We start from the raw sequence: 26,459 nt of genomic DNA, 5'->3' as shown, positions 1-26,459 counted from the left end.
TAAATCCAGCGGACTCCTGCGTCATCCTCGATATGTGCACAGAGCAGCCCGACTCAACTTTGTTTATTCCATCATGCTATGGCCACAATACTGTCTGACCGGTGCTGCGCCGAACAGCTACCACGTCATCACAACAAATCACACGTGCACTTGCAACTTTTTTTTTTTTTTTTTTTCTCCGTGCACTTGCCACCTGACAGCGCTCCTCTGCATTCTTTGATAACACTGCAACCTTCATGTTACAAAATGCACGTTCACTCAACAATAAAGCACTGCTCATCCTGGATTTTATATTGTTTTGATATATTTTTTAAAGTTTATATTTTCAAACGCAAAAGTACCGAAAATTGGTACCGTTGAGTACCGATACCGATTCCCAGGTACCGGGTATCGGTACCATATCGGTTCAAATGTGAACGGTACCCATCCCTATATATTTTTTTTTTTTATGTAATTGAAGTGTCAGTATTTGTTGCTTTGGTCAGCATTCATACTTCTAAGTATTTTAACCATTCATCCATTAATAAAGGAAAATATTTAAACATTTATCGCGCAAAGCTCAATATTTTAACCGTATATCAGATACTTTTAGCTCACTATTTCAACCGCATATATCCGATAATTTTACTTTGTTGTTACTTGTTTGAACCTTCGTGCTCGGTTGCTAACTCTCATCCCTTAATTATTTTAATCAGATCTTAATTTATATATTTTTCCAATAAGTTGAGCTACTTTCCAGGCTTCCTACGGGACCCCAGGGGAACAAGTGCCCATTGTTGAGAATCACTGTCTGACAGTATAAAAGGATATTGTGTCCTCTTCCCTTTCTGACTTCATGCGTCTCTTCGTTCCTCCTCCTGACTTTGTTTTTTTGTTTTTTTTGATGTGTTTCAACACTTCCTGTCTGTGTGTCCAGCTTCATGTTGGAGTCAAACAGCGTCTGGACTCCCGTCGGCCTTAGTTCGTCTCTTTTTGTGCTCCGTTTGACACTTCCAGGAACCCGTTATTAAACAGGAGGCCAGAAAGATCCTCGCTGCCATGAAAAACCTCACTACACTCCCAGGATTGTGCAGAAATTAGTCTGGGTTCCTTCAGCAAACATCGCCCACATTTCAAACATAACAGAATCGATAGTATGTCAGAGATTTAGTAAGTGGGTCTGATTAGCACCATCAAACATTTGTTTAAAGAGGAAATCTGAGCTTGTTTCACATTTTACAGCCTGCTGGCTTTTCTTCTACCTCGTTGGCTGAGCAGAGGTGGTAATTTTATGACTATTTAAAGTCTGTTGAGGACGGGTGGGGTGGTTTTATGTTTTAAAAACCAGTGGCTAATATCAGAACTGGAGGCAAATAGGGAAAAAATTTATTTTTATGATCATTCTTTGGGATTTTTATTGATTTGGATACAGTTCCTATATCTGTAAAGTCCTTAAATTGCTTTTTCCCCCACTGGTTTAGGTTAATTATTTTCAATCTTAAATATTTTTAATCCTATATACAATAGTTTTAGCAAACTATTTTAACCATCTATCTGATATTTTTATCTACCTATTTAATCGTATATATAAGATACTTTTAGTGAACTATTTTAATCCTATATACAATAGTTTTAGCGAAATATTTTAAACTTATATCCAATATTTTTAGCTCACTATCTTAACTGTATATCCGATACTTTTAGCGAACTATTTTAACCATCTATCCGATATTATTATCTACCTATTTAATTGTATATATCCGATACATTAAGCGAACTATTTTAACCATCTATCCGATATTTTTATCTACCTATTTAATCGTATATATCCGATACATTAAGCGAACTATTTTAACCATCTATCCGATATTTCTATCTACCTATTTAATCGTATATATCCGATACTTTTATCGAACTATTTTAACCTCATATTTGATGACTATTTAAAGTCTGTTGAGGACGGGTGTGGTGAATATGTTTTAAAAACCAATGGCTAATATCAGAACAGGAGGCAAATAGGAAAAAAAGTTGATTTTTATGATCATTCTTTGGATTTTTTATTGATTTGGATACAGTTCCTATATCTGTAAAGTCCTTAAATTGCTTATTTCCCCACTGGTTTAGGTTAATAATTATCAAGCTGCAGTCTTATCAGGAGATTTAAGGCGGTGTCGGAGCTCTAATGAGGCCGACAGCTCACAACATGCTAATGTACTCATTTGAATTGGCTGACATTTCCACTTTTTCCAAATGGAGAGATTCGCAGACTGAGAAATTCACTTAAAATGTTTGTTCTGGCTTGGAGACGCAGCAGCTCTCTGCGAGAAATGGAAGAAATCACTTGTGCACAGTCACTGATTCTCTCTCTGTTTATATGTGTGTGTTAATGTGTGTGTGTTAATGTGTGTGTGTTTATGTGTGTGTGTGTGTCCTCAGTTCCACGGAGGTAGACGATATGATCCGCAAGTCGACCAATCTGCTGTTGACCAGAACCCTCAGCCACTGTCTGCAGTACGCCATTAAAAAGAAGAATGTCGGGCTGGCAGAGGTACTTTGTGTGTGTCCAAAGTGTTTAAAAAAAGCTAAAAAAAACTCAGCTTGACGTTTGTAATAATCTCCCTCAGAGGGAACGAGTTAATGTTGCACAACTCCAGTGTAACTCCGTTGCTCAGGACGGTCATTCGCAACCTTTCCAGCTCATTTACTCTCACAAAAACAGACATTTCCTCCTTTCAACATGTTGCTGTTGTTGTCATAACTGTGCCGAACGCCGATACCAAGCGCTGATTTTTATTTTCCACTTGCTGTGCTCAGTGATCAAACATCATTTAATCCACAACAACAGGATATAACAATAAAACAGCCTGTTGTCTGCATCTTTCTTTATTAGACATGTTGAATTAACGGTCAGAAACAGAGGAGGATTTCAAAATAATGTGCAGAATATCAAGACGAATGTCCGAACTAAAGGCTTATGATGCAAAAACCTAAAACATAAAAGTGTTGGTAGACTGATTATAGTAGAAACTAAACACTTTTTCTCTATTATGTGCTTATTTTTGTTACTTCTTTGTAGATTTTCCACAAAGAAAATAACAAATACAATCCAAAAAAATGAATAAATGAATGCACAGAAGATAAATAGTTCATATAAGTGCATGCTTTTAATCTGCTGCGTCTCTTTCCCTGCAGGAAAATGTTAAAATATATGTGTAAATATTAAATATAAACATTCTCAAACATGCCCAGTGTCATATTTGTGTTTTTTTTTGATGCTTGCAGTTGGTGCAGGTGATCATAAACACCACCCACCTGGAGCAGAGCTGCCACTTCCTGGAGGAGTTCATATCAAACATCACAAACGTCCCGCCGGACACGGCCAACGCCACCAAGCTGTACGGGACCTCCACCTTCAAGGTAAACAAGGAAAAGTTTTATCTAACTATAATAACCATATATCTGATACTTTTAGCTCTCTATTTTAATTATATATCAGATACTTTTAGCTCACTATTTTAGCCATATATCTGATACTTTAAACTAACTATTTTAACCGTATATCCGATACTTTTAGCTCACTATTTTAGCCATATATCTGATACTTTAAACTAACTATTTTAACCGTATATCCAATACTTTTAGATCACTATTTTAACCGTATATCCGATACTTAAGCTAACTATTTTAACCGTATATCCAATACTTTTAGCTCTCTATTTTAACCGTATATCCGATACTTAAGCTAACTATTTTAACCGTATATCCAATACTTTTAACTCACTATTATAACCGTATATAAGATACTTTTACCTCACTATTTTAACCGTATATAAGATACTTTTAGCTCACTATTTTAACCGTTTATCCAATACTTTTAGCTCACTATTTTAACTGTATATCCAATACTTGTTTCACTATTTTAACCGTATATCCGATACTTTAGCTAACTATTTTAACCGTATATCCGATCCTTTTTCCATTTGTTACTTTTTCACCACAGTTACAGTTGTAAATCCAAGGTAATATAACAGACGTAGATTAATGATGAATAAAAACTCTCCGTGTCGTTGCAGGACGCGCGCCACGCGGCCGAGGCGGAGATCTACACCAACCTGAACGCTAAGATCGACCAGTTCCTGCAGCTGGCTGATTATGATTGGATGGCGGCGGTGCAGGGGGGCGGGACTCTGGACGCCAGCGACTACCTGATCGACCTGATCGCCTTCCTGAAGAGCACCTTCAGTGTGTTCACCAACCTGCCTGTAGGTACACACACACACACACACACACACACACACACACACTAATACACACACACACACACACACACCCTAATACACACACACACACACACACACACACACACACACCCTAATACACACTCAGACACACACACAAACACACTAATACACACACACACACTAATACACACACACACACACACACACCCTAATACACACTCAGACACACACACACACACACACACACACTAATACACACACACACACACACACACCCTAATACACACACAAACACACACACACACACACACACACACACACACACACACACCCTAATACACACACACACACACACACACACACACACACTAATACACACTCCGACACACACACAAACACACTAATACACACACACACACACACCCTAATACACACTCAGACACACACACACACACACACACACACACACACACACACACACTAATACACACACACACACACACACACCCTAATACACACTCAGACACACACACACACACACACACCCTAATACACACTCAGACACACACACACAGACACACTAATACACACACACACACACACACACACCCTAATACACACTCAGACACACACACAAACACACTAATACACACACAGACAGACACACTAATACACACACACACACACACACACACACACAGACTAATACACACACACACACACACAGACACACACACAGACTAATACACACACACACACACACACACACACACACACACACACACACACTAATACACACACACACCCTAATACACACTCAGACACACACACACACACACAAACACACTAATACACACACACACACACACCCTAATACACACACACACACACACACACAAACACACTAATACACACACACACACACACACACACACACACTAATACACACACACACACACACACACACACACCCTAATACACACTCAGACACACACACACACACTAATACACACTAATACACACACACACACACACCCTAATACACACTCAGACACACACACACACACACTAAAACACACACACACAAGGCAACACACACACGCGCCAATCTAACACACACACACACACAACAATACAAAAACTAAATCTAGTCGTTGGGAAATAGAAGATAAACTGTTTGGACCGTATGAACACCTGGATTATATGTGTGTGTGTTTCTCTGTCCACTGTATGTAGACATGACTACATACTTTAGTGTGTGTGTGTGTGTGTGTGTGTGTGTGTTATATAAGCTCCCTGCATGTTGGCGTGAGACGTCTCGGTGCCGGACAATCAGCTTTAGTTCATTAGAGTATCAGCTTGTTACGGGTTAGATCGTTAACATGGGGCTCGTTAAGCTCATTAAAGGGTCAGCAGATCACACACACACACACACACACACACACACACACACACACACACTCAGCTGTTGACTCTACAGCCCCTCTGATCACATCACACACCCCAACAGGCTCCGTACACTATTAATAATTATCATTTTATCAACTGTCAGCATTTATCATTGCGAGGAACTTTAAAAAACTGAAGTTATTGTTGCATTTACAAATTTCCGACTGCCTTTGAACGTATCATGTGTGACTTCCATCAGGAAAAATAACCAAATATATGTTCAAAATAGTGATATTTATATTTATTTATAGGGCTTGTTGATATGGAGAAAGTCAAATATCACAATAATATTTTATAAAACTATAATTAGAAATACATTTTATTAACGCAGTAACATGGAAATAATGACTAAGTGAATAAAGACAAATGGTTGAACAGCTAAAACTGTCCAGTAAGTTAAAAAAATTACATGATTTTAATGTAATGCTCCTTTAAAACGAGGAAACTTATGATTTTAAGACAATATCTAGTCCATTACAGTGATTTTTTGCAATATTTCCAAACCCTCATATTTCTTAAAAATGACTTACTGTGTCTCATTTTTACATTTTGCCCAAAATAAACTGTTTTACGATAACCAGATCTTATTAAAAAATCAATTATGAAGCCACAGAGGAGAGAGGAGAGGAGAGGCTGTTTACACAGAGCAGAGAGGAGAGGACAGGAGAGGCTGTTTACACAGAGCAGAGAGGAGAGGACAGGAGAGGCTGTTTACACAGAGCAGAGAGGAGAGGACAGGAGAGGCTGTTTACACAGAGCAGAGAGGAGAGGACAGGAGAGGCTGTTTACACAGAGCAGAGAGGAGAGGACAGGAGAGGCTGGAAACATGACAATAGCTCAATATGGACAGTATGTGGACTTTTTTTTGATAATTTTACTTCTTGTTTTGGCCACTTTGTATCTTTTTTGGTACTTTTTGGAAGTTTTCTGTCTTTTTTTTTGTGTCTTCTTCTGGGATTTCCCCCCCTCTTTTTTGGTATTTTTTGGTCATATTATGTCTTTTCTTGGTAATTTAGTCTCTTTTCCTGAAATTGTGCAGGTCATGTGACAAATATTCACTGAAAATCTGTTTACACAGAGCTGAGAGGAGAGGACAGGAGCTTCACCTCTCGGACCCAAAAAAAAAATGAATTTTTAAAGTCTGTATTTGGATCCTTCGGCAATAAACTATGGAACATTAAGTTTTTATGTCCACATGATCCGTGTTCCCACCCGGCGGTTTAAAGACAGTTCTCGTAAAACCTTGCAGCACACACACACACACACACACACACGCAGACAGACACACACGGGTTGGTTTTAAGATGATTGCACACACAGATCTGGTGGAAGCGGGTCACAAGGCCATAAGCCACACACACAAGGTGGTCGAGCTAAGTGTTTTCCAGCACTTCTAAGAAGCTTTTCCTTTCACCCCCACGGGCCCCGGACATGACCCCGTCACACACACTTTAACACACACACTCCCAGTGTGGGGCCTCCTAAGTAGATCAGATGCTATGGATCTAAAAAGCTGGGTGGTATGACCCTCTGAAATAAGAGGTGATCATATAAAAGACTAGAGTTACACACAATGAACTGATACTATTGAAGGAGTAGAGTTCAACACTTTAACTGCTTTTATTCTGAAGCCTCGGCTACAACTAGCTGCTGCTAGTGTTCATGCTATCTACAGAAATTAATGAGCAGCACATTCAAGACAACAAAGAGAACTTTTAATGTTTTATAAATACATTTACCATATAGTATCCGATACTTTTAGCTGTAAACAAACAGAGATCGCTAAGTGAACACCTCCTGCAGCAGCAGCACATACACACTGTACTGCTACAGAGCTAACTGTTAGCCTGTTAGCACATACACACTGTACTGCTACAGAGCTAACTGTTAGCCTGTTAGCACATACACACTGTACTGCTACAGAACTAACTGTTAGCCTGTTAGCACATACACACTGTACTGCTACAGAGCTAACTGTTAGCCTGTTAGCACATACACACTGTACTGCTACAGAGCTAACTGTTAGCCTGTTAGCACATACACACTGTACTGCTACAGAGCTAACTGTTAGCCTGTTAGCACATACACACTGTACTGCTACAGAGCTAACTGTTAGCCTGTTAGCACATACACACTCTACTGCTACAGAGCTAACTGTTAGCCTGTTAGCACATACACACTGTACTGCTACAGAGCTAACTGTTAGCCTGTTAGCACATACACACTGTACTGCTACAGAGCTAACTGTTAGCCTGTTAGCACATACACACTGTACTGCTACAGAGCTAACTGTTAGCCTGTTAGCACATACACACTGCACTGCTACAGAGCTAACTGTTAGCCTGTTAGCACATACACACTGTACTGCTACAGAGCTAACTGTTAGCCTGTTAGCACATACACACTGTACTGCTACAGAGCTAACTGTTAGCCTGTTAGCACATACACACTGTACTGCTACAGAGCTAACTATTAGCCTGTTAGCACATTCACACTGTACTGCTACAGAGCTAACTGTTAGCCTGTTAGCACATACACACTGTACTGCTACAGAGCTAACTGTTAGCCTGTTAGCACATACACACTGTACTGCTCCAGAGCTAACTGTTAGCCTGTTAGCACATACACACTGTACTGCTACAGAGCTAACTGTTAGCCTGTTAGCACATACACACTGTACTGCTACAGAGCAGCTCTTCTTAATGAGCCGCCAGCCCCCGCGGCTCGTTAAGAAGAGCTGAACAGATACTAATTATAGCAACAAAGTCGCTAATTTACAAAAAGATACAAAATGACTAAAAAAAGAAACAAAATGACCAAAAAAGAAACAAATGAGGAGACAAAATGACCAAAAAAACACACAAGACACAAAATGACTAAACAAAGACACAAAATGATCAAAAAATAACGTAAGGCGTAAAATGAAAAATTTAATATCACCATAGTAAACACTTTTAATAACCGTAAATCAAGGAATAGCACAAAACGTTAAAACGGTAGAAAGCACACATTTTCATGTAAAATAATGGAGAAATTCCATATTGTCACAAGGACACAATGACCCTAAAAATAACAGTTTTTGCTGATATTTACATTTAAATTTAAACAGTAGAAAACCCACTCACTGTGTTTTTTTACAGTGAAGTTCTGGTAACCACAGCTGCCATTATTTTACCGTAAATTATACAGATTTTTTTTTTTTTACAGTGTAGTATCTGCAGCATGTTTCAGAGGCTGCAGCACATTAAAGGAGGTCGGAGAAGATTTGAGGTGAAAGAACAGAAACTGGAGACAGACCAAGAATCCTGCAATAAGTGATTGTTTTACTACTTCTATCAGTGTAAAAAATAAAATCCGACATGTTATGTAACGAACAGTCGGCACAGTGAAACCCAACACACACACACACACACACACACACACACACACACACACAGACACACACACACACACACACACACACACAGACACACACACAGTGTTTAGTTGATGGTGACACAGCAGCATTCCTGCAGCAGCCTCTGTACGTGAGTGTGGTGCTCATGTGGACTCGCTGGATGCAGACGTGGACTAACAGCTCACATTTCTTCAATAACTCCTTTAGAGAGCGTTTGAGGGGGGGAGGGGTTGGGGGGTGAACCGTCCCAGTTCTCAGCGGAGGGGGGACGCCGTCCAACAGCTAATAATACCATAATACCACTCAGAGTTCACTGCTAGCTAAATACTCCTAATCGAATTGAGCTCAGATTTAAAGATGGAACGGGGGGAAAGGCATGAAAAGGCCCCGGGAGTGAAAACAATCATGTGAAAATTAGGAAAAAGGAAATTTTAGTGGTCCAGCGCTCCAGTTGTGTGTCTGCTGAGCTCGTTGGTCGTTGAGAGGACTTGGCTCTTCTTCTGTGTGTTTTCAGGACTTAACAGAGTTCTCCACGGCGCTTCAGCACGTCGCTACGAAGCGCCAGATAAAGTCAGATTAGCATCATCTCAAGGGGCCATGAGCAATAAATCCTGCAGGCGGTGATTAACGGAGGAGTTTTATTTCCAGGCGTCCCTCAGGTTCCACTTTAAATGTCTCCCATTAACCCTCCGGAGCCTCCAGAAGCGCCAAAACATGACTTCTTCATCACATCCAGGCTAGAAAACAAAGCAGCAGGGAGATTTGACACCTTTGGTCACGTTTGCAGCATTTAAAGGACTTTATTGAGCATGATAGTGTTTTGAAGGTTAAAAAAAAAAGATTCAAAATCACATTTTATGTTGGACTAAAGGACTAAAAAAGACACAAAATGACAAAAAAAAAGACAAAAAAAGACCATAAATGACAAAATGAGAAGACAGAATGACCAATGACCCCGCAGCTCGTTAAGAAGAGACGAAAAGTTGCTAATTATGCCAACAAAGTCGCTAAGTTACAAAAAGACACAAAATGACTATTGAAAGACACAAAATGACCAAAAAAGAAACAAATGAGGTGACAAAATGACCAAAAAACACAGAAGAAACAAAATGACTAAATACGATACAAAATTACCCAAAAAAGACACAAAATGACTAAATAAAGACTCAAAATGACCAAAAAAAGACACAAAATGACTAAATAAAGACACAAAATGACCAAAAAAAGACACAAAATGACTAAATAAAGACACAAAATGACTAAAAAAGACAAAATGACTAAATAAAGACACAAAATGACCAAAAAAAGACACAAAATGACTAAATAAAGACTCAAAATGACCAAATAAAGACACAAAATGACCAAAAAAAGACACAAAATGACTAAATAAAGACACAAAATGACCAAAAAAAGACACAAAATGACTAAATAAAGACTCAAAATGACCAAATAAAGACACAAAATGACCAAAAAAGAAACAAATGAGGAGACAAAATGACCAAAAAAACACAGAAGACACAAAATGACTAAATAAAGACACAAAATAACCAAAAAAGACACAACAAAAGACACAAAAAGACTAAATAAAGACACTCGGAGGAGTTTTATTTCCATGCGTCCCTCAGGTTCCTCTTGTAATGTCTCCCATTAATAACCGTCTGCTGAATGTGCCGGTTTATGTGTTTTTAGGGGACGCCGGTAGAGCACGCCACCTTACCGGTGAGTATCTGGGTTGCTACGGTAACAGAGTGGTGTTTACCAGCCCCTGACTGACCCTGTTAACCCTTCAGCTCTGACCCTTAAACCCACCAGCATGAGATGATGATGGAGTGATGCACGTCTGCCTGATTGTCTTCATGTGTCTCAGTCTTTGTCCCGAACCAGGGAGGGAAATACACAAACATAATAAAAATCTGCAGTTTTTAATAAAAATCTGCAGTTTTAATGCAGTAATCCCACAAACATAATACAAATCTGCAGTTTTTAATGCAATAATCCCACAAACATAATACAAATCTGCAGTTTTTAATGCAATAATCCCACAAACATAATACAAATCTGCAGTTTTTAATGCAATAATCCCACAAACATAATAAAAATCTGCAGTTTTTAATGCAATAATCCCACAAACATAATAAAAATCTGCAGTTTTTAATGAAAATCTGCAGTTTTAATGCAGTAATCCCACAAACATAATACAAATCTGCAATTTTTAATGCAATAATCCCACAAACATAATAAAAATCTGCAGTTTTTAATCGGTAATCCCACAAACGTAATAAAAATCTGCAGTTTTTAATGCAATAATCCCACAAACATAATAAAAATCTGCAATTTTTAATGCAATAATCCCACAAACATAATAAAAATCTGCAGTTTTTAATCGGTAATCCCACAAACGTAATAAAAATCTGCAGTTTTTAATGCAATAATCCCACAAACATAATAAAAATCTGCAGTTTTTAATCGGTAATCCCACAAACATAATAAAAATCTGCAGTTTTTAATGCAATAATCCCACAAACATAATAAAAATCTGCAATTTTTAATGCAATAATCCCACAAACATAATAAAAATCTGCAGTTTTTAATCGGTAATCCCACAAACGTAATAAAAATCTGCAGTTTTTAATGCAATAATCCCACAAACATAATAAAAATCTGCAGTTTTTAATCGGTAATCCCACAAACGTAATAAAAATCTGCAGTTTTTAATGCAATAATCCCACAAACATAATAAAAATCTGCAGTTTTTAATGCAATAATCCCACAAACATAATAAAATCTGCAGTTTTTAATCGGTAATCCCACAAACGTAATAAAAATCTGCAGTTTTTGATGCAATAATCCCACAAACATAATAAAAATCTGCAGTTTTTAATGCAATAATCCCACAAACATAATAAACATCTGCAGTTTTTAATGCAATAATCCCACAAACATAATAAAAATCTGCAGTTTTTAATGCAATAATCCCACAAACATAATAAAAATCTGCAGTTTTTAATGCAGTAATCCCACAAACATAATAAAAATCCGCAGTTTTTAATGCAATAATCCCACAAACATAATAAAAATCTGCAGTTTTTAATGGAATAATCCCACAAACATAATAAAAATCTGCAGCTTTTAATGCAATAATCCCACAAACATAATAAAAATCTGCAGTTTTTAATGCAGTAATCCCACAAATGTAATACATTTTCCACAAATGTAATAACTATTACGTTTGCAGGGAAGTGAAAATCTTCAACTTTCAATATTGTAAAAGGTGAACAAGCCAAAATCAGAGAATTTGGGCTTATTGTCTTTAAAAAACTGCTCAAACCAATTATTGGATCATCAAAATAGTTGATGATTAATTTTTATAATCAATTATCGTTCGATTAATCGAATAATCGTTGCAGCTCTAATGTAAATTTACAAAGGGAAAAAAAGAATATTATCTGAGATAAAAGTCGTCAGTTTGCTAGAAATTTATTTTAATTTTCTTTGAGATAAAAGTGGTAAATTAATGATAAACCACCTTGAATATTCATTGAGATTAAAGAAGTAAATATGCAAGAATTTTCAAATTTTATTTTCTTGATCAGATCTTTTTTTTCCCTCCAAATAATTCTCCCTCAGCTTCTTCATTTTTAAAATATTTGTATTTGTTTATTTTTTATTAATAATGGCCCTAATACTTGTTTGAAACAGCTGATTATGAAAAAAAAATCCTCCAAAAGACAAAAAAAATAAGAGGAAGACAAATTTTATTTTCTTCTTTCTATCAGGGGCTTTTAAAAAAAAAAAAAAAAAAAAAGTTTTTTTTTCAGAATATTTCTCCCTCTCCCCCAGCTTCATCATTTTAAGAATATTTTGATTTATTAATTTTGATTAAAAATGTCCCCAATACCACTAAAACATGTATTAACAAGTCGTTAAACTAGACAAAAATGAATTTCCAACCCTGGTATCTGTCACATCTGATGTGGTTCTTAGTCTGTGAAGTGAAGCTGCCTGCGTGTGTGTGTGTGTGTGTGTGTGTGTGTGTGTGTGTGTCAAGGTTATATTTAAGAGAGAAAACACTCACAAAAATGCACCCGAAGCCCCAAAGTCCAGACTTCATTTTTGTGGTGTTTCTTGAGTGACATGAACACGAAATACCTGCTATAACACAGTAATCTGTGATTGTTCCACTCCACTGACCCTGGACCTGGATCTGGATCAGGACCAGGACCTGGATCAGGATCAGGATCAGGACCTGGATCTGCTCGCTGTGTGAATATAAAGTCTCAAACAGAGTAGATTCCTGTTTCAGAGTGATGAATCCTGAATAAAGAGGTGCGACCCTCCAGGTTCTCCCCTCGTGTTCTCCGTCTCAGGCGTATTGAAGCGTCGGGTTGTTTGGCGGCGGTGGCGGCGTGGTATTTTCTGGCGGCGGCGGCCTGGTATTTTCTGGCGGCGGTCCCACCTGGTGACTCCTGGCTGCCCCCAACCTGCTGCACGCCTGACTGACAGCTTTCTGGAGGGACGGGGAGCCAATTATACACCATGTCCAAACGCTTCCAGCAGCCGTGAATCACAGCGTTATGGCGTCCTGGAGCAGCCACTCCACTGTGTGTGTGTGTGTGTGTGTGTGTGTGTGTGTGTGTGTGTGTGTGTGTGTGTGTGTGTGTGTGTGTGTGTGTGTGTGTGTGTGTGTGTGTGTGTGTGTGTGTGTGTGTGTGTGTGTGTCTAATAACTCAACCTGCTGTTGTGAGGCTGAAGCTGAACTCAGCTGGGTCTCTCTGGAGTTGAGCATCCATCATTTTCCTGCTCTGAGTTCTTTAACATACGAGGTTCTGCTGGTTCTTTGGGTCACTACTAGAGATGTTCCCATACCATTTCTCCTTCCCAATACCGAGTACCGATCTGATACCAGTATGTTATAAAAAACTCTCCTCCTACAGCTGCATGACTGTGATATGATCATCATTGTGGTTCTGGCTCAGGTTAAACCCTTTATAAACATGAATAAATACAGGAGATTCAAGACATTTATTATTACATTTATCTTTAAATAAAACTATAAACAAAACAGTAGTGCAACAGCAACTTAAATAAATAAATCTGGGATCCCCCGGAGAATATTTTTGCCCTAAAAGCCTAAATTTGGTGCCTCTCACACATTCTAATGCCACTATTCCATCTTAATAATTGCATATTTTAGAGAATTATTGTAAAGGAGAATAAGGGTTCTTCTATGTTTTATTTAAGGCGTCTTATTTTGACAGTCTTCTTGTAAATTCTGTGGTGGCCTCTGCTAACACATCCATGTGCTCTTATTTTGAAAGCTACATGTGTTGGCTTTTATTTTGAAGGCACGTCTAACACGTTCTCACCGTAACGACGTGTGCTGTGTTTAATTTACACTGAAAGTCTGATCCGTGGTATCGGATCGGTGATGGACCAGTACTCGCAGATACCGATGCAGCATTTTCTGCAGAATCGGAGCATCTTCCGATACTGGTATCGGAATCGGAACAACTCTAGTCACTCCCCAAAGCTCATGACCATAGGTGAGGGTTGGAACGTAGATGGAGCGGTAAATGGAGAGCGTTGCCTTCAGGCTCAGCTCCTTCTTCACCGGTACAACGCCCACATCACTGCTGACGCTGCACCAAACCCCACCAAAAGACTCAGAAATTGTAGAATTTTGATCATTTTTCACCCCAAAAACATGTTTGTTAACCCTGTGTAGTGTCCGGCAGCTCCAAATAATCCAGACTTGTTGCCTCCATCAGACTAGAAAACAAAGCAGCGTGGAGCCCTACTGTAAATTTACCTCTAAAGTTCTGGCTGTAAACTCCATGAGGCCAGTTTCAGTTTGATGATGATATACCAAGTAAAACTGGAGACAAGCTCAAATAGATTTAGTATCAAATGATAGAACTGGATGGAACCCTCTTATATGGTAGATTTGACACCTTTGGTCACATTTGACACATTTAAAATTCTTTATTGGGCATGATAGTGTTTTGAAAGTAAAAAAAAAAGATTCAAAATCACATTTTATGTTGGACTAATGGACTAAAAAAGACACAAAATGACTAAAAAAGACACAAAATGACTAAAATAAGACACAAAAATGACTAAAAAAAGACACAAAAAGACAAAATGACTAAAAAAAGACACAAAATGACAAAAAAAAGACAAAGTGTATAAAAAAAGAAACGAAATGACTAAAAAAAGACACAAAATGACTAAAAAAAGACACAAAATGACAAAAAAAGACACAAAATGACTAAAAAAAGACACAAAATGACAAAAAATGACACAAAATGACAAAAAAAAAAAAACACAAAAAGACAAAATGACTAAAAAAAGAAATCACATTTTGTGTTGGTTTTTCTTTGTTTCTATTGGGTTCAAACTGTTTATCCAGTAAGTCAGGATGAAAAAATAATTACCAGGTCATATAGGTGAGGTTGTGACTAGAGATAACCAAACATTTGGTGCATCTGTGTTTAAAGTTTGTTGCAACAATGAGTTGATTTATTGGTGGTTTGGCAGAAAAATATTAATCATTTTTCAACCATAGTTGCCAAATATGAGTTGATTCCATCCAGCCAATCTCGTCTTTTTATCCGGGGCCGGGTCGCGGGGGCAGCAGGTTAAGCAGGGCGTTCCAGACACATGCCCTGCTTAGCCTGCTGCCCCCGCGACCCGGCCCCGGATAAAAACACGAGAATGGATGGATGGATGGTTCTGCTTGTTCTAACACATTTATCAAGAGTGTTTTGATTAAATTTAGAGCAAACGTGATCTTCTAAACGACATAAACATGTTGAAGTGAAACCTCCGTGTGTTTATCTGACGTGATGTTGATCCTCGGAGCAGCTAACCCAACACGACTGCTGCACACACACACTCATTTACCATGAAATTACCACAGGTCTCAGTATCAAACCACATCCCCGTTCTTTGTTCTTTTTTGACCACAAACACACATTTTTCTCTGGTTGTATTAAGTTAAACTGGATCAGAATGAAGCTTCATTCAGACACTGGAAGCTTTGTTTCAAATCTTAAAGTCGCACTAATTAATACTGTTCAGTTAACGTAGAGTTGATGCTTTAGCCTCTTTTAGCTCATTATTATTCCTCTCATCACTTTGTTTTAAGCCACAGCAGCAACAAAAAAAAGCCCTAAAAAATCCTGTTCACTGCTAAAAATAATAATAAAATTAAAACAAACTGTGTTTTTAAAACTGTCTCAATTAATCACGGTGTTCTCAAACAATATTTTATCTGGAACAAGGTTCATTTTATTGAGCTTTCTCACCACCTACAAAGGTGTTTTCCTTCTTAAAAACGAGCCGCTGTGAATCTTTCTCAACCTTTCAAAATGTTGTTCAAATTCTCTCATTCTTCATAGGTTTCATGCTGAATATTAACATAACAGGCCAGATTTTGAATTTTTGTTTAATTTATTTGTCATCATACGCTGAAACGCCTTAAAGCTCCTGAAAGATGAACCCAAAATAATAATATATGTAGTAATTTAATTCAGTTATAATGTGGCTTTAAACTGAGACACACAGAGAGAGATACAGTTATTAATATTATTATATTATATTATTATTATCAGCATATACTCCTCCCTTTCCTTCCTCTTCCCTCTTCCCTCTCTCTCGCTCTCTCTCTCTCTCTCTCCCTCTCTGTCTCTCTCTCTCCCTCTCTCTCTCTCCCTCTCTCTCTCCCTCTCCCTCTCTCTCTCCCTCTCTCTCTCTCTCTCTCTCCCTCCCTCTCTCTCTCTCTCTCTCTCTCTCGCTCTCTCTCTCTCTCTCTCTCTCTCTCTCTCTCTGTCTCTCTCTCTCCCTCTCTCTCTCTCCCTCTCTCTCTCCCTCTCTCCCTCTCTCTCTCCCTCTCTCTCTCTCTCTCTCTCTCTCTCTCTCTCTCTCCCTCTCTCTCTCTCTCTCTCTCTCTCTCTCTCTCTCTCTCTCTCTCTCTCTCTCTCTCTCTCTCTCTCTATTTGTTCAGCCGTTAGCAGTGAGTAGTTTTTAATGAGCTCTCTGATGAACGTCTCTCGTTAGCTGGATGGAGGGAAGAAGGAATAAAGGAATAAAGGAGGAGAAGCATCACTTGATTCTGTCTCTCCTTCTCTTCCTCTCTCCTTCTGTCCTTTTCACCTTTGTTACCTCTTCTTGTTCTTGTTTCTCTGCTCCTCTCCTCCACTTTCTCTACTTTCCTTCCTTCCATCCCTCCCTTTCCTTTCCCTATTCTTTCCTTTCCTTTCATTTATTTCCTAACCTTTCCTTTCAGTTTCTACCTTTCTCTTCTTTTTTCACCTTTTCTTTCTCACCTTTGCTCACTTTTCTTTGCTCACCTTTCCTTAGTTTTCTTACCTTTCTTCAACCTTTCCTTTCTTTTCACCCATTTCCACAACCTTTTCTCACCTTTCCTCAATCCTTCCTTTCCTACCTTTCCTTTTCCTTTCTCACCTTTGCTCACCTTTCCTTCTTCACTTCCTAACACTTCTTTTCCTTTCCTTTCCTTTCCTTTCCTTTCCTTTCCTTTCCTTTCCTTTCTTTCCTCTCCTTTCTTTCCTCTCCTCTCCTTCCTCTCCTTTCCTCTCCTTTCCTTTCCTTTCCTTTCCTTTCCTTTCCTTTCCTTATCCTAACCCTTTCCTCACCTTACCTTCCTAACATTTCTTTTTCTCACCATTCCTTCTTCACTTCCTAACACTTCTTTTCCTTTCCTTTCCTTTCCTTTCCTTTCCTTTCTTTCCTCTCCTCTCCTTCCTCTCCTTTCCTCTCCTATCCTTTCCTTTCCTTTCCTTTCCTTTCCTTATCCTAACCCTTTCCTCACCTTACCTTCCTAACATTTCTTTTTCTCACCTTTCTTCAACCTTTACTTTCCTTTCGTTTCCTTTCTGACCTTTCATTTCCTTTCCTTTCATTTGTTTTCTCACCTTTCCTTTCCTTTCCTCACCTTACCTTACTTTCTATACCTTTCCGTATCTCACCTTTGCTCACCTTTCCTTCTTCACTTCCTAACACTTCTTTTTCTCACCTTTCTTCAACCTTTCCTCTCCTTTCTCACCTCTCCTTCCCTCCGTCTGTCTCCTCTGTCCTCCCAGTGGCGGCGTGCCTCAGGCTAATGGTTCCCAGTTGTGTGTGTTGAACTGTGAGACGACACCGTTAGTGTCAGACAGACCTACCTGTGTGTGTGTGTGTGTGTGTGTGTGTGTGTGTGTGTGTGTCAGTCAGGCCGGGTTCAGGACATGTAAATAGAATTAACCTATTTCACGCTCAATCTCCCCCTCTGATAACTGACCCCTGTGTGTGTGTGTGTGTGTGTGTGTGTGTGTGTGTGTGTGTGTGTGTGTGTGTGTGTGAGGATATCCGGCCAGTCGTAGGTGTGTGTTTCTAGAACATATGTGCTTGCACGTGTGTGTAATTTGATTTCCTTTGAGGTTTTGCTGCCTCCTGAATGAACCGACTCAGACTCTTTTTTTTTTTTTTTTTTTTTTTTTTTTTTTTTTCCCGAGGTGGACCTCGGTTCACTCTTTCTGCTGCTGTCGCCTTTGTTTTATAAGATAAGATTAATTTTATGGATCGCAGAGCGGAAACCGGTTCATTAGAGCGGCAGGCGAGCCGGGCTGCCGTCTGCAGAACAAACAGAGGAAATCATATTCATCTAAGTCACTGAAATTAAAAAAAATACTTCATTCAATTGTACTTTTTTATAGTTATATTTCCTGGATGTGGTATTCCAGTTTTTCCTAATGGATCACTTGTACGTTTTGTTTCATACATGCAGTTGAAAACCTGTTCGCTGTAGAAGAAAATGAGAAAACTAGAAAAGCACTCACACGTGTGCAGCAAGGTTATAATAGTTTAGGATTTTTCATTAGTTTTAATTAGTTGTATTAACTTCGTTGTCAATTTTTGTTTTCAAATTCAGTTAGTTTTAATTAGTTTTTAGAGTGAGCTCGCTAGTTTTAAATAGTTTTTAGAGTGAGCTTGCTAGTTTTTAGAGTGAGCTCGCTAGTTTTAATTAGTTTTTAGAGTGAGCTTGCTAGTTTTTAGAGTGAGCTTGCTAGTTTTAATTAGTTTTTAGAGTGAGCTCTCTAGTTTTAAATAGTTTTTAGAGTGAGCTTGCTAGTTTTAAATAGTTTTTAGAGTGAGCTTGCTAGTTTTTAGAGTGAGCTCGCTAGTTTTAATTAGTTTTTAGAGTGAGTTTGCTAGTTTTTAGAGTGAGCTTGCTAGTTTTAATTAGTTTTTAGAGTGAGTTTGCTAGTTTTAATTAGTTTTTAGAGTGAGCTCGCTAGTTTTAATTAGTTTTTAGAGTGAGCTTGCTAGTTTTAATTAGTTTTTAGAGTGAGCTCGCTAGTTTTAATTAGTTTTTAGAGTGAGCTTGCTAGTTTTAATTAGTTTTTAGAGTGAGCTTGCTAGTTTTTAGAGTGAGCTCGCTAGTTTTAATTAGTTTTTAGAGTGAGCTTGCTAGTTTTAATTAGTTTTTAGAGTGAGCTTGCTAGTTTTTAGAGTGAGCTCGCTAGTTTTAAATAGTTTTTAGAGTGAGCTTGCTAGTTTTTAGAGTGAGCTTGCTAGTTTTAATTAGTTTTTAGAGTGAGCTCGCTAGTTTTAATTAGTTTTTAGAGTGAGCTTGCTAGTTTTTAGATTGAGCTTGCTAGTTTTAATTAGTTTTTAGAGTGAGCTTGCTAGTTTTAATTAGTTTTTAGAGTGAGCTTGCTAGTTTTAATTCGTTTTTAGAGTGAGCTCGCTAGTTTTAATTAGTTTTTAGAGTGAGCTTGCTAGTTTTAATTCGTTTTTAGAGTGAGCTCGCTAGTTTTAATTGGTTTTAGAGTGAGCTTGCTAGTTTTAATTAGTTTTTAGAGTGAGCTTGCTAGTTTTAATTAGTTTTTAGAGTGAGCTTGCTAGTTTTTAGAGTGAGCTTGCTAGTTTTAATTCGTTTTTAGAGTGAGCTTGCTAGTTTTTAGAGTGAGCTCACTAGTTTTAATTCGTTTTTAGAGTGAGCTTGCTAGTTTTAATTCGTTTTTAGAGTGAGCTTGCTAGTTTTTAGAGTGAGCTTGCTAGTTTTAATTCGTTTTTAGAGTGAGCTTGCTAGTTTTTAGAGTGAGCTTGCTAGTTTTTAGAGTGAGCTCGCTAGTTTTAATTCGTTTTTAGAGTGAGCTTGCTGGTTTTAATTAGGTTTTAGAGTGAGCTCGCTAGTTTTAACTAGTTTTTAGAGTGAGCTTGCTAGTTTTTAGAGTGAGCTTGCTAGTTTTTAATTCGTTTTTAGAGCGAGCTTGCTAGTTTTAATTCACATGATCACGTGACTGCTGCAAGCTACCTAAAAAACGTAAGTTATGTTAAAAATGTTTTACTTTTGTTTCCACACGGGACGTGAACCCCCGCTGTCCTGGGTGAAAGTCTACCGTTTGTTCATTTTATTCTCATCATTGTACATTATTTGATTAAGTTAGAGACGAGCAAAAACTTTGTTGAAGCTAAAAACTTTCCTAACGTTGTTTACCTGGTAGATGATTATTATTAGTTGATTAAAGATATTTTTTGTACCATTGATTCCTATCTTATTACAAAATTTGGAATTTCTTGCAAAAAATTTATTGAAATACTAAGAAAATCCTTGATCAATTGAAGTCAATGGAGGACAAATTTAACAGCAAAACATCTGTTTGCAAACTCTAAAATATCTCATGCAAGACACTCTTGTCATATTTATCCTGTGAGGGTTTATTTTTATTATTTTTAGCAAAAAATGTTTGGAAAGTCCTGAGCACACAGCTGGAAAAAAGGTGCTAGAGTTCTACTGGACCAGTCGTGTTAGGAGAGTCTTTAAACAGATGTTTTGATACGGTTCGGCTTTTGTGAAATGCATTCATGGAGAGTTTTTCTCATTTTTAGATGCTTCGTTTACTGCAAGAAAAACATTGTTTTCTTCACGGGGTGATGTGTAAGCTGATATATCTGTCAGCTGTCGGTCAATGAGGCACATCTTCACCTCAAAGTGAACCAAAGTTAGAGTTTGGCAGCTTTACTTCCAAATACATAAATACATTTTCACTGAGTTAAACTGTCTGTGTTCATGTCAAAGTAGAGAGAAAAATCTGTGTTTCTGGAATTAACATGACTCGGGTCAGTGGGTAAGAAAATCCCATAATTTAACTTGAGAGTATAAATGTCACATGTTGTTTTCTCTCTTCTGATCAGCAAAATCTGAAGTTTTAACTAGGGCTGCACAATTATGGCCAAAATGATAATCACGATTATTTTGATCAATATTGTAATCACGATTATTAATCACGATTATTCATCATGTTAGGGAAAACATCTGTATTTTTATTGCACTACTTTTAAACAAACAATAGCAACAGTTTTTAGTGTCTGGTGCTTGTTGTAAACAAACAGAGATCACTAAGTGAACACCTCCTGCAGCAGCAGCACATACACACTGTACTGCTACAGAGCTAACTGTTAGCCTGTTAGCACATACACACTGTACTGCTACAGAGCTAACTGTTAGCCTGTTAGCACATACACACTGTACTGCTACAGAGCTAACTGTTAGCCTGTTAGCACATACACACTGTACTGCTACAGAGCTAACTGTTAGCCTGTTAGCACATACACACTGTACTGCTACAGAGCTAACTGTTAGCCTGTTAGCACATACACACTCTACTGCTACAGAGCTAACTGTTAGCCTGTTAGCACATACACACTGTACTGCTACAGAGCTAACTGTTAGCCTGTTAGCACATACACACTGTACTGCTACAGAGCTAGCTGTTAGCCTGTTAGCACATACACACTGTACTGCTACAGAGCTAACTGTTAGCCTGTTAGCAATTTCCAGACTGGACGCTAAGGGGTTAACATACCCTCCGGCTCTGCAGCTGGGAGAGACTGCTGCAGGGCGCTTCGACTCGTTCTTACTCTTCTTAATGAGCCTCCGGCCCCCGCAGCTCGTTAAGAAGAGTAGGAACGAGTCTCCAAAAGTCCCCAATAACACCAGAAAAAGTCGCTGGATTTGTCTCCAGTCGCTTTTCTGAAAAATAGTCTCTAAGGGGGTCTGAAAAGTTGCTAAATATAGCAACAAAGTTGCTAAGTTGCCAACACTGCTTCACCAGCTTTTACAAATGTCGCGTGTTGTTGTGGCGTCCAGTACTACGTCACATCCTGCTTAGCGTTCTATCCAATCAGCAACCAGGCTTTTTTCAGGGGAGAAACACAGCCCCGCCCCCTGGTGGTTGGAGGACTACTGGTGTAGAAAGTGTTGATTAGATCTGCAGGAGAGACGCATTTTAAAATGGAAATATCACCAACGATCAGGTTAATTTAATCGTGGCGGCCAAAATCATGATCACGATTAAAATTCCATTAAGTCCATTAGCTTTCAGATGATGTCAACCTCTTCTGAGTCTTACCGTTGAACCTGCTATCTCCCCCTAAACATCCACTGCCTACAACCACCAATTCTCAAAAAAAAAAAGGACCCTGAATAATAACTGGTTATGGAGGTTATCATCACTGCTGCAATGCATTGTGGGATATTATAATAGTATGTAATATGTGTAGCATTTGTTCCAAACTACAGTTTAGACTTCACAAACTGTTTTATCTGTTGAATGAATATCACCTTAGACACACACACACACACACACACACACACACACAGAGAGACACACACACACACACACATAACAGAGTGTGTTGTGTTCAGGTTGCAGTCATAATGATGAAGTAGAATATTAAGAATAAAAGCAGCGGATGAGGAAGTTCATGACAACGCATTAATATAGAAACCAAAACATGTGTTTGTGTGGGTTGGACTCAGTGTGTGTGTGTGTGTGTGTGTGTGTGTGTGTGTGTGTGTGTGTGTGTGTGTGTGTGTGTGTGTGTTGTGGCCCTGGTCTTGACCTTGACGTCTACATTCCAACAGAATGAAGCAAAGAGATGAAAAGGAGTCTGAGAGAAACTGGAAATGAGGGAAAACTTGTAAAAGAAAATATTCCAGCGTGGAATCAAAGAAACACACAGTTAGAAATTATTGTTTTCATAAAACTCCATCAACACAGTTTGTTGACAGCTTCACTTTCTCACAACAACAATCATGTTCACCTCTTTAATTGCCGCCCTGTGTGTGAAATCAGACAGGAAGTCATGTTCTCCTGCAGCCTGATTACCACACACACACACACACACACACACACACACACACACACACAGAGTGACTAACAAACACCAGACCAAACTTTCTCGATATATTTAAGCACCTTAATTAATCACACCAACCCGCCGTGTGTAAATATACACACAATCAGACACAAATGTAATTGTGTAATTGTCTTTAAGTGTTATAATCAAGTGTTATAATTAATTGCAGTGTGTGTTTACACAGCACACATGTGACTCTGGTTCTGTGTGTTAACTGGTTCTGTTTGTAAATGTCTCCATCAGTCACAGTGAAGAAACGTTCACACACAAATCACAGCGAGGGTTGGACCAGTTTTTGCTCTTTTTGCAAGAGTTAAAACAAGGGCAGCACAATTAATATATCTGTAGGGACCAGTGCTGCACTACTGTTATACTGTGGATTTCTTCTTCTTCCTCTTGCGGACGCAATTTCGTCCCGCTACTAGTCCTACAACTTGAAGAGTTGCAGGACAAATTATATATCAAAACGTGCGGTTTGATCGGGATCGGTGTGCTATTACTTTTCTCTACAGAATACGAAAAAACTGCTCAAAATTTTGCATTGAAATGAATGGGACGGCCGACAAAAAATGAGCGAAAAAGAACAATAATTGGAGATTTTTAAACGTCTACTCCTCCGGCATAATTTCACCTAGAGACTCCATTTAAACTTTAAACAGTAGACACAAGTCTTGTGTATCGGTGTATTAATCCACGTTTCGATAGGTCATATAGTTTTTTATCAATCCCTGTTCAATGACCATGATCATTTTTGGAGAAATTCTGAGATTATAATGGGTGTGTATTGCACGGAATGTTCGTGTCACAGTGTGTGATGTCATCGCTCAGAGTGTAGAGGGAGAGAAAAAACTGTCAAAAAATAAATTTGAAAACTGCGCTCCAGGCCGCAAATTCCACTCTACAGAAATAATTTATACATAGAAACGTAGGAAAATTAGTCTTCTCACTCACAATCCTCTGGTAAAGCTGTCAGAGTTATAGTTTGGGCGTAGGACGCACAGATGATCCACCAACACCACTAACAGCCTCATTGGCTCCCATATTAAAAACGCAGGGAGATTTCTGAAAAAGGGAGATGTAACAGTTTTTTAGCTCGCTCTAACAAAGCTATTTTTTTCATTTTTCTTTAAAAAAACATATGTAGACGTTCAGGAAGAACTCAGGACGCTCAAAGTGAAGTCAGATCAATGATAGGTATTATGGCACACACACACACACCGGCAGTAGCCCCCGTGGCCCTTTCAAAATTTCCCCAGAGGAAATTTTCTAGTTTTATCTCCCAGTGCGTCAGTGTCTGAATGTGTGATTCTGATCTGGGTTTTCTGATTTTACGTTTGTTGACAGATTCAAATAAAGATAATTAATAACAGCGTCCGATTCTCTGTAACGAGATAAACTCTGCAGTCCCAGACCTGGAGCCTCACCTCCTCTCTCACCTCCTCTCTCACACCTCCTCTCTGTCTCCTCCTCTCTCTGTTCCAGGGTAAAGTGGCCCAGACGGCCTGCATGTCGGCCTGTAAACACATCTCCACCTCCCTGATGCAGCTCCTCCTGGACCCGGAGGTGCGTCAGATCTCCATGGGAGCTCTGCACCAGCTCAACACCGACGTCAACGAGTGTGAGAGTGAGTGTCCACCTTTAGTTTTTAATATATAATATAATGTTCATAGCTTTCCCCTCCTCCCTTTGTCCTTCATGTCCTTCTTTGCATCCTTTTTTCTCCTCCTCTGCTCTTTCAATCTCTCCTTTTTAACTTCTTAAGAGGTGGAATAAGTATTCAGAGCCTCTAGAATATTAATACCACACTGTAAAAAGAAAAGAAAACAAAAAAAAGAAAGTAAAAACAGACAAAACAGAAACTAAAAAAAGACTAAAAATAAAAAACTAAACTAAAAAATAAATCAAAGCAGAAAAAAAAGAAACTAAAAAAATTAATAAAAACAGACAGAAATAAACTAAAAGAGACAAAAAAGAAAACTAAAAACAGAAACTAAAAAGAAACTATAAACAAAAATAAACTAAAGAAATAAAATAAAATGGATAAAAATAAACTAAAAAGAGAAATAAAATAAGATTTAAAAAATTAAATAAAAAAAGACAGAAAAAAAGAAACTTCTTCTTAAGAGGTAAGAGGTAGTTCTAGAGGCTCTGAATAAGTATTCAGAGCCTCTAGAACATTGATACCACACTGTAAAAAGAAAAGAAAAGAAATAAAAGAAAAAAACAGAAAAAAAGAAACTAAAAACAGACAAAACAGAAACAAAAGAGAAACTAAAAACAAAAAAACTAAACTAAAAAAGAAATCAAAACAGAAAAAAAGAAACTAAAAGAGACGCAAAAGAAAACTAAAAACAGAAACTAAAAACAAACAAAAAATAAAATTAAAAATACGTTAAAACAGACAAAAATGAACTAAAAACAGAAAAATTAAAAATTAAATAAAAAAGACTGAAAAAAGAAACTTAAAAGAAAGAAACTAAAAAAATAAATAAAAACTGAAAAAAGCAACTAAAAAATAAATCGAAACAGAAAGAAATAAACTAAATATTAATTAATATAAAATAAGATTTAAAAATTAAATAAAAAAAACAGAAAAAAAGAAACTAAAAAAAGAAATAAAAACAGAAAAAAAAAGAAACAAAAGGGGCGTCCCGGTGGCTCACACTGGTAGAGCGCAAAAAAAAAGGAAACAAAACACAGAAAAAAAGGAATTAAAAAGAAACTAAAAACAGAAGAAACTAAAAAAAGAAACTAAAAACAGAAAGAAGAAACTAAAAAATTAATAAAAACTGAAAAAAAGAAACTAAAAACAGAAAAAATTAATCAAAACAGAAGAAAAAGAAACTAAAAATAAATAAAAACACACAAAAAGAAACTAAAAAAAGAACAGAAAAAATAAAGCAAAACAAAAAAGAAATTAAAAACAGAAAAACAAAACAAGATTAAAAAATAAAATAATAAAAGACTGAAAAAAAGGAACTAAAAACAGAAAAAAAAATATTTAAAAAAACAAAAACCAATAAAAACTTGAGTTACTTGGTTACATTTCACCTCTGAGCTTCTTTAATTCTTCCTCATCTGTCTTCTTCATGTCCTCCACACACACACACACACACAAAAAAACTGCCTGGATTAAATGATTATATTATTATATTTATTATTATAAACCTCCACATCAACTTTAG

General features: G+C 37.7%; 1 protein-coding gene across 1 annotated transcript; it reads left to right on the top strand.

The window, feature by feature from the left end:
- The first annotated feature begins 1,596 nt into the window (after window positions 1-1,596).
- LOC131968031 (exocyst complex component 6B-like) lies at window positions 1,597-25,244 on the top strand. Its single transcript, XM_059328778.1, has 4 exons — window positions 1,597-2,527; window positions 3,262-3,396; window positions 4,053-4,241; window positions 24,757-25,244. The coding sequence occupies exons 1-4, from the start codon at window positions 2,435-2,437 to the stop codon at window positions 24,928-24,930; spliced, it is 591 nt and encodes a 196-aa protein (XP_059184761.1). The 5' UTR covers window positions 1,597-2,434; the 3' UTR covers window positions 24,931-25,244.
- The last annotated feature ends 1,215 nt before the right edge of the window (window positions 25,245-26,459 follow it).

This window comes from Centropristis striata, unplaced genomic scaffold, assembly GCF_030273125.1.
Source record: "Centropristis striata isolate RG_2023a ecotype Rhode Island unplaced genomic scaffold, C.striata_1.0 Scaffold_54, whole genome shotgun sequence".
NCBI classification, from domain to species: Eukaryota; Metazoa; Chordata; class Actinopteri; order Perciformes; family Serranidae; genus Centropristis; species Centropristis striata.
This window is presented reverse-complemented; position numbering and strand designations above follow the sequence as displayed.

Excerpts from the sequence above, each read along its gene's own strand:
- LOC131968031 (XM_059328778.1), top strand. The coding sequence starts at position 2,435 with ATGATCCGCAAGTCGACCAATCTGCTGTTGACCAGAACCCTCAGCCAC. Across the intron at positions 2,528-3,261 it reads AGAATGTCGGGCTGGCAGAG|TTGGTGCAGGTGATCATAAA; the intron begins GTACTTTGTGTG and ends TGATGCTTGCAG. Across the intron at positions 3,397-4,052 it reads ACGGGACCTCCACCTTCAAG|GACGCGCGCCACGCGGCCGA; the intron begins GTAAACAAGGAA and ends GTGTCGTTGCAG.